Source organism: Tamandua tetradactyla, chromosome 7 (assembly GCF_023851605.1).
Source record: "Tamandua tetradactyla isolate mTamTet1 chromosome 7, mTamTet1.pri, whole genome shotgun sequence".
NCBI lineage: Eukaryota > Metazoa > Chordata > Mammalia > Pilosa > Myrmecophagidae > Tamandua > Tamandua tetradactyla.
The window spans coordinates 152,080,668-152,098,654 of NC_135333.1; the positions used below are offsets into that span (position 1 = coordinate 152,080,668).

Below are 17,987 nucleotides of genomic sequence, written 5' to 3' on the forward strand. Positions count from 1 at the left end.
CATCCTGCTGTTGTGGTGTGTAATGTTCTGTAAATGTCTGTTATATCTAGTGCATTCGTCATATTATTCAAAATATTTGTTTCTTTATTGATCCCTCTGTCTATATGTTCCATCTGTTGATGAGAGTGGGGAATTGAAGTCTCCAACTGTTATGGTAGAGGTGTCTACTTCTCTCTTCAGTGTTGTCAGTGTTTGCGTAATGAATTTTAGACCACTCTGCCTCAGTGCATATTTATGTTTGTCATGTCTTCTTGTTGAATTGTTCCTTTTATTAATATAGTGTCCTTCTTTGTTTTAACTGTTTTACATTATTTTAAGTTGTTCTACATTTTAAGTCTAATTTGTTGGATGTTAGTATTGTTACTCCTGTTCTTTTGTGATTGTCGTTTGCAAGAAATATGTTTTCCCAACTCTGTACTTTAAACCTATCTTTGTCCTTGGGTCTAAAATGATTTTCCTGTAGACAGCATAAAGATGGGTCCTGTTTTTTAATCCATTCTGCCATTCTGAGTCTTTTGATTGGGGTGTTTAATCCATTAATATTTAATCTTATTACTGTAAAGGCAGTACTTTCTTCTACCATTTTGTCTTTTGGATTTTATATACTGTAACTAATTTTTTCTCTTTTTTCCTCTACTAATAGTCTTTGTTTCTACACTCTTCTCCAGCCCTTCCTCTCCAGCCCTTTTCTATCTGCCTATAGTGCTCTCTTTAGCATTTCTTGCAGAGCTGTTCTCAGTCACAAATTCTCTCCATGATTGTCTGAAAATATTTTACTCTCCCCCTCATTTTTTTTTTTTTTTCCACCTGGGCAGGCACTGGGAATTAATTCCACTCATTTTTGAAGGACAGTTTTGCTAGGTATAGAATTCTTAGCTGGCAGTTTTTCTTTTAGAATCTTAAATATATGATATGACTGCTTGCTTGCCTCTATGGTTTCTGCTGAGAAATCCACACAGTCTTATTGGGCTTCCCTTGTATGTGATGGATTGCATTCCTCTTGCTGCTTTCAAAATTCTCTCTTTGTCACCTGACAGTCTGGTAAGATAGTGTCTTGGAGGATGTCTATTTGGATCTATTCTGTTTGGTTATGCTGCACTTTTTGGATGTGTAATTTTATGTCTTTCTTAAAACATGGGAAAATTTCAATGATAATTTCCTCCTTTACTCTGTCCCATCCATTTCCCTTCTCTTCTTTATTGGGTCACCCACAACATGTATACTCATGTACTTCATGTTGTCATTTAATTCCCTGAGACCTTGTTCACTAGTTCACTAGTCCTTTCTTCTGCCTCTACAAATCTATTGTTGTAGGTTTCCATTGTTTTTATAATCTCTTCTATTGTGACTTTCATTCCCCATAAGTTCTATGATTTCTTTGTTCAGATTTTTGAGTTCTTCTTTTTGCTCACCCACTGTCCTCTTTATATCCTCCCTATACTTATTGATTTGATTTTTCACAAAATATTTTTATTGATAAATCACACATATACAGTCCATACATGATGTACAATCAGTGGCTCACAATATCATCATATATTTGTGTATTCATCACCATGATCATTTTGGGGACATTTGTATCACACAAAAAAAGAAATAAAAAGAACAAAGGAAAAAATCATACATCCCACACCCTTCACCTGTGCTTCAATCTGCCTAATTTATTTTACTCCTTGTCCCCCTATTATTTATTTATCTTATATCCATATTTTTTTTTGCTGATTTTTGATTTGATTTTTGATGTACTTTTGCATGTCTGTTCAAACATCCTGAATTAGTTATTTCAACTCCTGTATCTCTTTGGAAGTGCTGGTTTGTTCCTTTAACTGGGCCATATCTCTGATTTTCCTAGTATGACTTTTTTTGTTTTTCTGTTTTGTTTTTTTGCTGGCATCTAGGCTTTTGATTTCCTTACCTACTTTATTCTGGAGCCTGTTTTCACTCTTTTACCTAGGGTTGCCTTGCTGGGTGGCTTTGTTCTCTATCTGTTCTTTGACATTGAGTACAACTTATTCTAGGCCTCTCACATAGGTTGTGTAACTGATCAGAATTTTTTGGTTCTTTCTTGTTTTCCTATTTCTTGCCCTACCTATATAGGTCCTTTTTTTTCTTTTTTTTTTTTTTTTTTGAGTGTCTCCACAGATATCATAGACCCCAGTTATATTTTCCCAATCCAGACAGGCCCACATCTCAGGAGGAAAGAGTAGCCAGCCTGAGATTTCCCTGAGGGTGAGACCCTGCAGATTGTCAGACTTTCCTATGAAACCTCTAGACTCTGCTTTTCCTGTCTTGCTCAGCATGTGGCACTTGTCTGCAGTTTCCCATCAGTGTAAAGTAATGCAGTGCCTTTAATTTCAGCAATCCCTTCCAGGGGTGCAGTTGAAACAGAGATGTGGTAGTAGGATCATTTGATTGTTTTGTTTTTGAGTCCCTGGGGCCTAAATTCCTTCAGGGAGGAATTCCACTTAAGCTGGGCCCCACTCCCCTTTCCTTGTGGAAATTGCACTTTTTAGAGAATTAACCCCTTTCACCTATTCACTTTTTGTCTCAGTCAACCTTTAGTTCTGCCCTTTCCTCGAGCAGTGCTGGACCCTGAGAGAACTTCCAGTTCTATCTAATGAGCTTTTTAAGGACTTAAAAAGAAAAAAAGCCTTTTCCAAGCCAGACCCCCACTCCTTGGGTTTGTCAATGAAGAGCTTGAGTTGGCGTGTGGCTTTGTGTATCACCAGGCTCTATGTGCCCTCTTTTCCTGGGGTCCAACACTTTTCCAGTATTTTGTGCTGTCCAAATAAAAAAAACTCCTTTTTTTTTTTTCCTGTCAGTCCCACCCCCTCTCTGTTGGGACAAAATCTCCTAGTTTCTTTAGTGCTTATTCCAGGTTTATCTATGCTGGGGACCAGCTTTCTGTAGTCAGAATTTGTTAATTAATTCTGCAATTAGAGATTGATTGAGCTAAGCCCTGGCTGCTAGTAAAGTCTGTTTCCTTTCCACCCAGGGAACCAGCCTGCCATGCCCATGGGGGAGGGCACTGGCTTCTGTGGCTTGGCCACTTACAGCTTTATGTGGAATCTCAGCTTTTTCAGCTCATCCAGACTGGTGTGTTCTATATGTCTGGTCACTGATGTAGTTATGGACTGTTCCTGGCTATTCACTAGCAGCTCTGGAGGATGAACTAAATTCCACACCTCACTAAGCTACCATCTTCCCCCACCTCCAAAAAATGAGCTTTGATATTTATAATTAGATGTGAATACCCAGTGATAACTTTTTTGTGAATGAGGGTAGCTGAGAGAAATTCCATGTTATTTTATAAGTGTAACTTATGACTTTTTAATGAATGGTGGATACAAAATAGAGGATACTAATTTTTTTTGTTATGTCTGGGTAGTCTTTTCTCTCAGTTATTCTTACAACTTTCAGATACTGATTTTTATCAAGTTTATTACAACTCTACTATCATTGCCAAAGACATAATTTGGAATTAAATGAGCCTTATGCTTAAGTAATTTTTCATTAGTTTGCCAAAAAGTAAGCCTCATGGTGATTTTAATACTCCAAGACAGAATGTTTACGTTTTTCTTTCATTGAGTCTGAATATCCCTTTACAGTTTCATTTATGTCTCTGAAAACCTGAGATCAGAAGACCAGGTTGTTTGAATGACAGCGTTTTTTTTTTTTTTTAATAATAAAGGAGGGGAATTGTAGTTTGTTTTTACTTCACTCTTCTGGTTTTTTTTTTTTTCAGTCAAAGGCTCTCATAGAAAAATACAATTTACTGCAGGGCTTCTGTAAAGACATCACCACTAATTAATAAGGCAGAGTCTTCTAATTAGTTTTTCCTTCATATTTCAGGTGATGTATGGGGAATATTTTGATGGTTTATGAGAAATATCACATTATTTGCTTACCAGCCTATGTTCTTTTATATCATTAGCATGCCAAAAAAACAGTGATAAAGTTGTCAGCTGTAAACGTAATATTTCTGGCTGATTTCCATTCCATGATTCCTTATGTCTATAGGGGAAAACTGCACTAAAATTTTGTAATTAGATATCCATGCTATTAAGAAAAAATGGAGGTTCGAGCTTATTTTTTTTTCTTTTAAAGAAGAACTTCAATAAAAATGAAGAATATTTGAACTTTCTTTTAAATAATTAGGCTTTCATAAAGAAAATCTATATCATTTTATAAACAGATGAATTAAAATATGAAGGGACCCAGCTAATTTGCTAACTGGCACGAAATGTGTCTGATGAGAATTTTTTTAGGGACGCAGTAATTGTCCCATTTCTATTTCTAGAGTGAAATTTTAGACAAGAAAATGTTCCTCCAGAGCATACACAATTACTTTTGTGTGTATTTTTCATGAAGAGTGATGATGACAGGCAAAAAATGTAGTTATGTCAAGGTGATAGGTGAATTTCTGTATGTGGTGACAACCACATTATTGTAAAATGTGCCTTGAAGTCACATGCAATATTGTTTGTTTCAGGGCCATCATGGGGGAAATTGGAAATTGAATTTAATATAACAGGATGTTATATTATTGAATGTGAAAGATAATATATTGAATGTGGAAGATAAAGATAGGTACAAACTGATTCTTGGTTGAAAGGTCGGAGTTAGTTAAAGAAACTGTTCTTTGGATACCTACAGATGCCAGTCTGTATTAAACTGAGGATATGTCAGGTGTTATCTTTCAGATCTAAAAGAGAACTTTTGGATAATACTACTGCAATTTTGTTTCCCAAATGGTATGCATTATGTTTTAATCTGATTTTCTCATTGATTTAGTAGGTTTTCAAGGAAAATTAAGATAAGAATCCCAAAATACAATGGAGATGATTTGAATTGGGACTTGGAAAACAATTTTTTTAATGTTGAGAAATTGAAATTTGCAATTATAGTTATACTAAAAATAACTATAAAAAAAGAAGCACGGGGGGAAAAGCGTAGGGACTAACACATTGAAACTTTGGTGCCTATAACTATATTTTATATTTTTAAAAATATTGTTCATATATTTATTTCAAAAAGTTTTTCTTTACAAGGGAGCTGTAAGCTCGCACATTTCACATTTTCCAAACTTTTTTCTCGATATATTTTTTGGGGACTGGAGATAAATATGAGCATCTCATAAATGTGACCCAATCTTTGTCTCTTATCTATGGATACATTTCCTTTCTATCCCCACCTAGCCCCAGAAGTTTCATCATCTTATATTTGTTTTGAATATTTCTACACTTAAAAAAGACTATATATGTATGCATCTGTGAAAAATATATGTTTTTTTCTGAATGACCTATATAGTTTTATAATCTACATATATGCAACAAGCTTTTTTTTCATTACTCATGTTTCTGTATAATGATTTGGTTAATTTGGCTTAATAGCTGCATAGTATTTTCCATGTTGATATTATGTATTTTGTTTCTTCCTTTTCACTGCCACACGGAGTCTGTCTGTTCATATGGTATAATATGATTTACCTCTATATTGCCCTATTGAAATTCTTAGCTATTTACAGATTTTGGCTTTTATAAAAATGCTGTATTAGATGTCATTGTATTTAGAATCAAGAGGTTTTGTTAGAGTGTATGTAGCTGAGTGTAGTCTACCAAATCATGGGTGGTACAAATTATTAATTTTACTAAATACTTCCAAATTTCCCACCCACAGTGTACAATATATATCCCCCCAACAATGTATGGTAGTGCTTTGTTTGAACATTATTTCAGGGACTCTTATGTGCATTCTCTTTAATTTTTTCTGAGTTGATTCATTTGAACTATGTTCTTTTTATTTTAATTATAATTCTAGTAACTGAGATTGAGCATCTTTTCATATATTTATTATGATTTGACTTTTTTCTTCTCTGAATTTCCTATCCATATTCTTTGTTCATTTTTTCTGTTTGGTTATTTATTGTTTTTGTGTGCCTGGTTGATACTTAGAAGATTTTTTTTATTTTTAATTCCAAGGATGAATCTTCTGTCTTCTGTATGTTGCAACAAGAACTTTCAACCTGGATTCAAACCTGCATTCTACTTATTACAAAGTTCTTGACTTCTTTGTAGCCCAAAGCACGTGACACTTATTTATTTTACTGAGAATTAAATTTGTCTCAGAGCTTGGGAAAAAAAGCCTTAGGTTATGTTTCATTATGATTTCTTCATTTAAAATGAGTAAAATATGCCTTGAAACATTGTGACATGAAAGCCAGAGTGGAATAGCATTGGTAGTGTCAGCACTAAGAATTAGACTAGTATAAATGCCAATGATTCTGAACCTCGGTTGCATTAGAAATCACCTTTGGAGATTTACTGTGACCAGGGCATCCATATTTTTAAGAACTTATAATTGATACTGATGAGTCTTTAGATCTGATAGTTGTCCTTTAAGGTGCAATGATTCTTCTCCTTCCAAAGTCTGTGTGTGTGTGTCGGTGTGTGTACGTGTGTGTTTGTGTGTATTTAAGGTTATACTACTTGAAGCTCCGACAGCACAGGGTCTGCCTTTTCTCTTACCACAGGAACATGACCAGTGCCTAGACAGTGTGTGTCATATATAGCAGCTTTAATGAATAAGTCATACATTGAAATAATTTTTCTCAGCCTTCCTTTGAAAGATTATACTCAGATTATCTTTGTTTCCCCGACTTTTAAGTATCATTCTCTGTGTGTGTGTGTATTTTCACCAGTTTTGACTTTTAAACCACTGGTTGCAACTCGTTAGAGCTTCCATATCACACCTACCTGCTCATCTGAGATATATGTTGGGTCAGTTTCCATACATCAGCCAAGAACAAAGAAATATTGAGGATAATTATATGGTCACTTGGTTTATAGTAGTTGCTCCAGAAAAATTTGCCAATTTCATTTAAACTTCATAAATGAGAGCATAGATCCTACAATTGGAAATTAAAATCTTTTTCATGCTTTCTTTACTTTCACCTTGTTTTTGAAGCCACCTCCACAGAAAAAGTGAACAGGGCTAGGAGAGAGATTTGGTTTTAAGAGAATCCTATTTTTATAGATGATTATTTTTAACAAAACCCTACAGCAAGATATTAAAGAGAGTTAAAGTTGCAGTTTCAAATTTGGCTGATACTTAAAAAGTGGTAGCAAACCACAAAACCTTAGAAAATCTTCCAATTTCAAAATTTTCACATCAGTTTTCTTTTACCCATTGGTTCAGTTCTCCCTTTAATAGTGTCACCTCAGAGCTGCAATACCTCTTGATCTTAGTTATTGTCTTAGTTTGCCACAGCTGCTATAACAAATAACTAGAGACCAGTTGGCATAAAAAACAAGAATTTATTGTCTCACAGTTTTTGAGGCAAAAAGTTCAAAATCAAGTTATCAGCAGACCATGCTTTCTCTGAAGTCTAGCCTTTTGGTGGTGGCTTGCTGGCAATCTAACTTAATCTCTGCCTTCATCATTTGGGGTTCTTCCTGATGCTGATTGGCCTCATCTTGATAGAAAAATTGAAGATCCTATTTACAAATGAGTTCACATCCACAGGACTGGGAACTAGGACAGGTCTTCATGGGAAATGTGATTCAATCCATAATAGTTATTATGTCATCTACTTAAATGGAAAACTATGGTGAAAATGTCTTAAAATGTAAAGTACTTTTATAAGTCAAGATTAGCATTTCATTACTATTAGTGCTTTTTCATTTTTGTTATTTTTTCAGCATTTAGACTTCTTGCATCATGCCATTGAGTAACTATTGAAGAGTTTTCATTACCCATATGTTTATTTTGTAGTATATGGTAATTAAATATTCTTTCAGCATAATAAAAACTGGAGTTATTTTATCACATTTTCAGTCTGAATATTTCATTTTGATAACCATTTATTAAATTAATAACTTTAATTTATTAAATTTAAATTAATAAATTTATAAAATTAATCATTTATCAAAATGTAAAAACTTGCTGTTCTAGTTTGCTAGCTGCTGGAATGCAGTATACCAGAAATGAAATGACTTTTAAAAGGGGAATTTAATAAGTTGCTAGTTTACAGTTCTAAGGTCAAGAAAATATCCCAATTAAGTCTATAGAAATGTCCAATCAAAGGCATCCAGGGAAAGATGCCTTGATTCAAGAAGGCCGATGAAGTTCAGGGTTTCTCTCTCAAGTGAGAAGGCACATGGTGAACATGGTCAGTGCTTCTCTCTCAGCTGGAAGGGCACATGGCAAACACGTGTCATCTGCTAGCAAACACAGTCAGAGTTTCTCTCTCATCTGGAAAGGCACATGGTGAACACAGTCAGGGTTTGTCTCTCATCTGGAAGGGCACATGACGAACATGGCGTCATCTGCTACCTTTCTCTCCTGGCTTCTGGTTTCATGAAGCTCCCTGGGAGACATTTTCCTTCTTCATCTCCAAAGGTCGCTGTTCTCATGGACTCTCTGCTTCTGATTATTGTTTCAAACATACAGTATTGAATAGTGATTATTCTGCCTTTATGAAATGGGATTTTGATTAAAACATTGCTTTTCTAGGGGACATATATCCTTTCAAACCAGTGTACTTACTAAAGATGCTTTTATTTAAAAGTTAATAAAATGACTAGGTAGTATTACCTTGAAATTACATATTTGTCTTTATGAATAAAACAGATTAATGTAATCATTAAGGCTAGCTTTTTCTGAAAGCATGTCATTGCTGGCACAGAAATCTGACCACCTTTCCCTTGGCCATGTGCCTCTCTTACTCCTTTACTCCTCTTCTTGCCTAATTATAGCTGTTTTTATAATAGAAGTTGTACATGCTCAAGATGTTGCTGTTTGTGGATTATTTTTGAAACAAAATATTTGACATATCTTTTGTAAGGTTCCAAATAGCAGTCTGAATGTCTTTGAGTTAAACGTTATAATACAAGGCTAGAATATTTGCAATGACAGATCAGCTTTCCAGTGAATCATTAAGTTTGGGAAATCATGTCCCTTTTCCCTCAGGAGCCCCCTGCCTGCCACCTCAGGACTTAGATTGTTAGATGTCACTTAATTCTATTCAGGATGAGAGGAGTTTCCAGGAAGTTCTCATTAACAGGGACACCCCTTGGCCTTTCTATAACAATTTTCTGTCTTTGACTTGAAATAAGAATGTATGTGATTAAAAGCATTTTATTTTTAAAAGTTGTCAGCAACATGAAAAATTTGAGATTCACGGGGAGTGTTATTAAATGTTTGATGTCACTGACTACATGGGAGAAACAGATGAAAGCCTAGTTTGTAAATTCTTCAAGGAGATTCAGACAATAAAAGGGAAGCTGGCATAGACAGGGCTAAATGCTCTTTCTGTCTTGTAGTTAAGCAGAGAGTGCTGTCATACCCCATATTTTTTGACATACTGTTTCTTCACATTTTCCCCGAATCTAAACTATGACATGAAAGAAAATAGTTATTAGATGCCTACTATATTCTAGACAGAGCACTAAATACTTTTATACTGTGGTTTCAGTTTGCCTTTATACTTGTTCTGAAAGGGAAATATATTCAGCTGATTTGTAGAGGTCAAAGAGATCAACACTATGGTTTTGGTTCTTTAGGAAGGAACAGGACAAAAGAAATATTCAAAGTTATGTACAAACTAGGATCTCACAGTCTCTTTTTTTGGGGGGGGGGTTAAAATTTCATTAAACATGTTTTTAAAGAGATGGAAATGAAGTCATTTGGAATGTAATGGTGCATTTTTTAATTGTACATTTAAAAATGTATTTTATCTCTAAATTTTAGGGAACTAGCCCTATCCTGTGTTAATGATGATCTTACACTCTTTTTTCTCCCTCTCTCTTCTGGTTTCAGAGGAAGAACCTGTCTCTTTTTCTCAGCATTAGTTTGTTGACTTGCTGGGGGACCTCTCTTTTGGGGGCCCGTCTGTACTGGATGGGAAACAGACCACCGAGCTTTTCCAACTCCGACAACCCAGCCGCTGACTCCGACAGCCTCCTGGCTCGCACGCTCACCTTCTTCTACCTGCCAACCAAGAACCTCTGGCTGCTGCTGTGCCCAGATACCCTCAGTTTTGATTGGTCCATGGATGCCGTGCCTCTGCTCAAAACCATCTGCGATTGGAGAAACCTACACACTGTGGCCTTCTACTCGGGACTCCTCCTCCTCGCCTACTACGGTTTGAGGAGCCCAAGCCTGGAAAAGGAATGCAATGGGAAAGCGGTAACAAATGGCAGGCAGAACGCAAACGGCCATAGCTGCCTTTCAGACGTGGAGTACCGGAACTCAGAGATTAAACCCGGTTTTGCTTCCAAAGTAGAAAATGGCATTAAAAATAATGTATTCCAGAGAACGCAACTTCCTTCTACCGAGAACCTTGTGGTTCTGTCCTTGTCATTGTTAATAATACCCTTTGTTCCTGCAACGAACCTGTTTTTCTATGTCGGCTTTGTAATTGCAGAGCGAGTGTTGTATATTCCTAGTATGGGCTTCTGCCTCCTGATTACAGTGGGTGCCAGAGCCCTTTATGTCAAAATCCAAAAGCGGCTCCTCAAGAGCTTGATTTTTTATGCTACAGCGGCATTGATTGTTTTCTATGGACTCAAGACCGCTATCAGGAATGGAGACTGGCAGAACGAGGAAATGCTGTATAGGTCAGGGATAAAAGTAAACCCAGCTAAAGGTAATATTTTACTTCATGCTTTTGACTTGACAGTTCACTTTTTTTGCCTTTTTGTGTCTTTACTTCTTGCCTTAAAACACAGTATAAAGGAACAAGAAGTTCTTTTTATGTATTACCTGTATCTTTCTTTAAGAGCTGAGCAGTAAAAACGATTTAGTGACATATCCAGCTTTCCCTGTTTGCAACAGGAAAGCCTTTTCCTATGCTCCTGACTGCGTCTGTCTAGAGGAATTAGAATCCCTCTTGTGTAGAAGTATTGACCATCATAAGAATTTAGAAAACTACATGGTTGCCACGTTTTAAAATACTGATACAGACATCTCTTCCATCGATTAATAAAAGTCGGGTTATCCCACTTAAAATACTTCACCTCTTTTGTTTTCCAGTCACTTCATGAGAAAATACCAGAAGATTTACATTAATATCTTTAAAAGATTTGGAGGCAAAGCTGCCTCTGAATCTTGGAATTTGGTCTCTAGGTGTCAGAGTGCACCCCTGTAGGTGTCATTCACCCTAGCTTTGCTGGGATAATCTGGGTGTTTGTTGCCAAGCAGTTAGCAGGTTCTTATTTAAGTGTCTTTAAGGAATGTAGAGAAATAAACTTTTCTCTATACAGAATATTGATAACAGTTTTGATTTTTTTTTTTTTTAGTTTGGATATGTTTTAGAAAATCTCAAACTCTATAACCAGAGTAGAAAGTATTCTCCTTTAAAGCATAAGTGAATAGTCGAAAGCTGTTATGTTGGATTACTCTGGTTAAGGCAATTAAACATTGATGGAAGTTGGATAGCAATTGAATTAAAATGTGTACATTTTCAGTGTAGATATATATCATAGTAAATAGTACCAAAGAGTCTTGTTCTTCATAAGCTATTTTTCAGTTATTTATCCTGTAAATTATGGTTGCTTGTATAGCATCTGGGTGTTGTTTTTTTTTCCCCTACCCTTTCCAACTCGAGCCTATAACAAGATTCAAACGCTTAAGGTATGAAATTGTTCCAAATGTATGGAATCAGCTCCTGGTGTATATGTATCCAAAAATCTAGATACTCCAGCAGCAACTTTGGCATCCCTTTCTGATTAGCACAAATTACATCAAAAGTTCAGTGAGCAACACATAATTTTAAGCTAAGGAACTAATTGTTGGTACTTATAGTGCTTGATTGTTGCAGGGATTTCAAGGAGAATCGACACATTAACACTGAGCCTAGTGCATATAATTCTTTGATTCTCTTTGAAAAATCATTACCACATGGCTTTTCTAGGTAGTGAATATTGTACTGTGTATTGAATGCCCAATCCAAATCCTGCAGTAAAAATTGTTGCAAACAGTTTTAACATAATTATTTTCAGCTAGTTTTTCTTCACTGTTAGATATAATTATATAGAACAAGGCTGTGCTTCCAATTTTTGTTTCTCCTCTTTAAAAAAGCTGCAGAACAAGGTAACACTTCCCATTTTTTTCCTCCTTTTTAAAAAAGACACATGGTAAGAAATTAAAACAAAAAGCCCAGCATATTATTTGCACCAGAGAATTGCTGTGAGGATTTATTAAATGTATTGGTTAGGTTTCAGGTTAAGCTACTGTAACAAAGAGCCAAGATAACAGTGGCTTAAATAAGATAGAAGGTTTATTCTTTCATGTAACAATCTGAGTATGTGCAGCCCAGGGCTGATAAGATGGCGCCATGGGTTTTGGGACCCAAGCTCTTTCTCTTTTGTTCCCTTGCCATCTCAGGGTGACACCCTGTCCATGTGGTCCAAGATGGCTCATTATCACATCAACACTTCAACTAACAGGAAGAGGGGGAGAAAGGGCAAATGGTCGGTGTACCCATCCCCCTTTAGAGCTTATCAAAGAAAATTGTACACACCGTGTTTGCGCACATGCTATGGGCCACACCTAGGTACAGAAAAGGCTGGGAAAAGTTATCTTGTTTCTGGAAAGCCAAATGCCTGGCCATATTTTCTTACTCTGTCTTACTCTCCCTTACAAGGGAACAAGTAGCAGTCTCTGTCCCAGTGCAGGGGAAAGCATTTTGTTAATGTATTTTCAGCATTAGCTATTATTATTGTTGACAATTAAGATTGTGATTCTATTAAGTTACTTTGGTGCCCTGCTTAAAGAGTTCAGTCATTTCTTCATTAACTGTTCACTGAGTAAACAATTTATTAAGCATTTCCATGTCTCTTTTCTTATCCTGAGGAAGTGATAACTTCCTCATTATAAGGCAGGCATTCTGAAATTAATTAATTATTTATTAAATGAATCTACAAGCTAAGGTATTATAAATGTTCTGAGACATCAAAAATTGAATTTCTGCAACCTACTCATTCACACCAGCTTCATCACAGCCACTTTATCTGCAGCCTTCACATGGACATAACTCCATGTTTCCTAACAGCTCTAGCCAAAATCTTGGAGGAATCCATACCTCCTCTTTTTCTTTAACACTCTACATCTAGTCCATCAGTAAATTTTCTAATTTGCCTTCAAAAGTCATCGATAAAGTCTCCACTTTTTACCACCTCTACTGACACCATGAAGGCTCGAGCATCATCATCATCATCATCATCTTTTATCTGTATTATTATTGAAAATCTTGTGTTCTTCTCCCTGCTTCCATTTCCTTGCCTTTCAGCATGCCTTGTAATGTTTTTTTGGAAAGTTGCAAGAATATCCCAGTTGTGATGTATTGAGTAAAAAGAACTGAGCAAAATAGGCCCTTAGTGTGTGGTTTTATATGAATATGACTAGGAATTGGGCTGTAGTTGGTGTTTGCTGTAGCCATTGGTACCAAAGGCTGCAAATTCATTTAGTGTCCTTTGGTCTCTGGGTTCTTCTAAGAACTCAGGATCTGTGTCTTGCAGCTCTTTCAGCTGTGACCCACTGTTGCAGTAGAACCCTGCTGTCTGGGCGTTCGGTTTGGGGGAGGAGACGCAGTCTATACTCTTCCTATGAAATCTCAGTCTTCCAGTGGGCATGTCCCTCGGCTGTCACTTTCACAAGTGTTTACTCTTGCATCACTTCCCCCCACTAAGTTGAGGCAGAAAGGTTGGAGGGGACTCAAGTGGGAGGATTGCCCTTTACCACACCCCTGGGACAAGGCTCTGGTTCGGTCTTTTTCCCTGCAGGATAGGCCTTGGCTATGAAAAAAACTCTGAGCGTATTTCACAAGGCTTGCTCTCCCCACACCCGAACCAGGAGGGTGCCTTCTTTTGCTCTTCTCTGTGAGAATCTGGTGGGATCCCCACGGGTTGTGTGGGTAACCCTTAAATTTTGACCCTCAGAGGTTTCTCACTCTCCTGCAAGTTCACACTCAGCCTCCAGCAATTCATCAGAATTATTAAGTGTCCTCCCAGTGTTTGGCCCCGGTGCTTCTGTCCATGCAGGCAGACTTCAGCTGTGACTGTATTCCCTGTCTCTGCAGATTTAAGGGTGGCAGTTTGCCCTGTAACCTCAGTTCTTTGTTGGGTACAAGAAAACTAATAGAATTTCAGTTTCTTTAGCTTATTCTATGGTAAGGACAAATGTGATGACACCAAGCTGTTTAAACATGAAAGCTGAACCCCTCGCTTCCATTTTACGTCTTTTAATCTATTTTTAACCAGCAGCCAGAGCGATCCTTTTGAAACGCTAGTCAGAGTATGGCACTCTGTTTCCCCTAGTTCTCTCCTGGCTCCAGACAGCGCCATATACCTGACCGCATCTACCCACCCTCCACTCACTCACGGGATCCTGGCCAGATTGACTACTTTGGTGCGCCTTCTAAATGTCAGGTAACATCCTGCCTCAGGGCTTCTGTATGCATTATTCCTTTTCCCCCCGAATGTTTTTCCCCAGACATTCTTATGGCTATCTCCCTCAGCACTTTTAAGTTTTTGGTCAAATGCTTTGCGTGATCAGTAAAGTGCTTTATGTAAAATTGACTATCTTATTAAAAATTGTAGCAATCTGTCTCTCTCTGCCTGAGCTAGGATTCCTTCTCCCCTTTCCATTCTTCAATTTTCTCCTGGCAGTTATCACTATTTGATATACTATATTTCCCTATTTTTGTGTGTTTTGTCTGAATGTATCATCAATAAACACTAATATGTCTGCTGTAACCAGGTGGGGACTTACGCACTTTACAGCCATATATGCAGCAACGTAGGAGGCATTCAATAAAGAATACATTAATGAATGTTAAAGTCATTGTCTTTTCCCTTAAGGAGTTTATAATCTATTTAGAGATGGGATTGCATGCATCAAAGAAGACAAAGTGGGCCACGGTGGCTCAGCAGGTAAGAATGCTTGCCTGCCGTGCCTGAGGACCTGGGTTTGATTCCCGGTGCCTGCCCATGTAAAAAAAAAGAAGAAGACAAAGTATGAGATGCTCTACTCTAGATATACCCAGTACTTGAGGGATGCTTCATAGTAGCAACGATAGATTTGGAGGTGGGCTTAGTTTTGTGTTCCATGATGACCGTCTGTGACATATGTTTCCATTTTGACATTAGACAAAACTCTTTAAATCCAGGTTCTTTATTTTTTCTATTTATAACATTCCAATAATAATTCTGGCCACAGTTACTTCCTCAACAATTATGAGACTGGCAGAGTTTTCCTTAAAACTCTTCCTTAAGGCAGAGTTTTCTTAGTCTATTATGTTTCTTGAGAACAGCAAATGATGAGAAACCCTTTAAAGCCAGTCTTTCTTAAGCTTGCCTGAGATTTCAGTTATTTCATCGAGTTAGAGTTTGTCCTTTGAAAGCCTTTGCAGATTTTGGAGTACTTCAATCTACCATGTGCTTTAACAGAATATGATTTTAAGCCTCATGAAGCATTAAACGCTAAAGCTGCTGCTTTCAGTAATGGGTCCCATAGACAGCTGCCAGTCATTAACTGATTGGATGCAAATGATGATGGGTAAAGCATGTCATAGTGACTGCTGCTAATTTATGGTTTCAGTCTGTATAGTTGAGAAATGATCGCTGATTTTGGACTACAAGTTCTCTCTCCTTATGTGGTTAATAATATCAGGAAAATGCTAGACATACTTGACTACTGTTGTTTGCTGGTTTCCCTATGGCTCTTTGCATTTTTGTGCTTAGGAAAGAGGAAATTTTCTTTGATAATTGTCTTAATATGCAAAACACCTAATATTTGTATGTCTTTTTCCCCTTTAATACAACACATTTTATATGTCATATTTAGTAACTAGTACTTGTATTTTTTTTTAACTTATTACAAAGCCTTTAAGCGTATGATCACTCTCATCTAAATCCCTACATGCCTTTAGCTCTGTAGATTTTGGCACCATGGGTTTCTGCAACCCTGGTTCTCAGAGCACCACGCAATTTTGACTGTCGTTTTCCATAGCTCCCCTATGGTTTTACGTCCTCCCTAAATTGATGCATTCTCCATAGGCTGGTTGATATGTCGTAGTGGACAATACGTGAGTTGCTGAATTTCTATGTTGTTTTCCCATGACCTCTATCTGGAGCTTCTCAAACTCACCACTTGCTTTCCCTAAAACAACCACTCTTGCTGACTTCCTTATTAATTGAGATCATAATCACAGACTAGCAGTTATTACAGAGTAATAGGTCAGAGAGCACATAAACATAAAAAAAAATGGTAATGTATCTTTTAGGCTAAAGGGCGTTTAATATTTTGTAAGGTATAGATAGATTCAAGTTCAAGTCAGCTATAGTAATGTTTGTTTTATTAACTCTGTGTGATATTGCTTTAGAAACAAATGGCTGCTGCTTTTGATTGTTTGAATTCAGTTTATTAAAAAAATCTTTGAAAGGGTGCATGGTTAGTTCAGTTGTAGAATTCTCGCCTACCATGTGAAAGTTCCAGGTTTGATTTCCCATCCATGTACTCCCCAAAATGACAACAACAACAAAGAACAAATTGTCAACAAAATTTCCTATGATGTATATATCACATATCTGCTTCTCCGGGTGTGTATGTATGTATATATAGGGAGACACATAAAAAAATAATCAAGAGCATAATTGAGAACAGTTAAGAAGTATAAGTCCAAGGAAAATTTGCTTATAATTGTATGTTTTTGATACCTGTTTCTAATGCAGCTGTGGGAAATGATAGCTATGAAAAATGTCTATATTAAGGATGAACGTATTTGAAACTCTTAAAATGACCACCCAGGCTTCCTGTGTTCATCCTCCCAAACAAATGACAGATAGAACCCATTTAATTATAGAAAAACAGATAAAATTGTTATTCCATCTATGTAGTGTTTTATCACTTTTAATTACTGCTTGTATTTCAGTTTCACATGGTTTCAAATATCAAGAAACATGATTATTAAGGGATTATCATTTCTTTTAGGAAATATCTAGATTTCAGTGAAATCTAAACCTCTAAACCATGTGAAACTTGACTAATTAATTCGCTGTGGTTTTTATGGCCAAGTTTTTGTTAGCGCTAACTGAGGGCCCTTTTCAGCGATGGCAAATTGTAATTAACTAGCTCTGCATTTGTGTAGTAAATTGTGTTATATTTCTGAGATAATTTGCCATATTATGTTTAAGGTGAAAATTATGCAAATGAGGCTTGGATTTTATACAAGTAATATTTAACAGTTAAGTTAGAAAGGGGAGCCAACACAGTACTTTGTTAAAACTGACTGGCCCAGATTGAAAAGTTATAGAAATACAAATTTCTGTCTTTAATAAATAATTTGGTAGGAGAGAGCTAACTTAAAGCACCAGTGAAGGTTGACAGAGAAGAAATACTACCAAGTTGAATCAGCCATCCATAGAAAGAGGGTAAAAAATTGGCAGAGTTCTCACCTGCCATGCCAGAAACCTGGGTTCGTTTCCCGGTGCCTGCCCATGCATTTAAAAAAATAATAAAATGAAGAAATATCGTGTGTCGTTGCTTCTTGCTCTATCTCTTTCCTTTGAGTAGAACAAAGAAACATAAAACAGTGGGGCTGACAGGAATATAATGAAAGCCTTTTACTGGTGCAACTGAAGTAAGATATTTTATAAATCAAATTTGCTCAATTTTTAAATTAAGACCCTATTTAAATATTTGATGCTTGAAGAAATCAAGGATGGTTCTTTTTCCATTGAGGTGTTGTAGTGCGGAAGTTAAAAAACAAAACAAAACAGATAGCTTTCATGCCTGTAAGAAGGGAGGAGCACATCAGTTTATTTTTTTCTATTGTTTCTTCTCTAATGGTTGTGAGTACCACTTTTTGGAAGACGATAACAGGGCACAAGGTCTGAGTAAAGATGTTGCTATAGCGTATTTACAATGAGTCAGGTGATATACTACTAACTCTAACACTTTGAAGTCATCTATAAGATAACTTTGAG

General features: G+C 36.5%; 1 protein-coding gene across 2 annotated transcripts in view; it reads left to right on the forward strand.

Annotated features, from left to right (window-relative positions):
* Nucleotides 1-17,987, forward strand: part of TMTC2 (transmembrane O-mannosyltransferase targeting cadherins 2) — a 478,556-nt gene that overhangs the window by 206,753 nt on the left and 253,816 nt on the right. For both annotated transcript variants that reach the window (XM_077111531.1, XM_077111532.1), the window contains one exon: nt 9,820-10,648. In XM_077111531.1, coding sequence (XP_076967646.1) covers nt 9,820-10,648 — 829 coding nt within the window. The remainder of the gene's footprint in view (nt 1-9,819; nt 10,649-17,987) is intronic.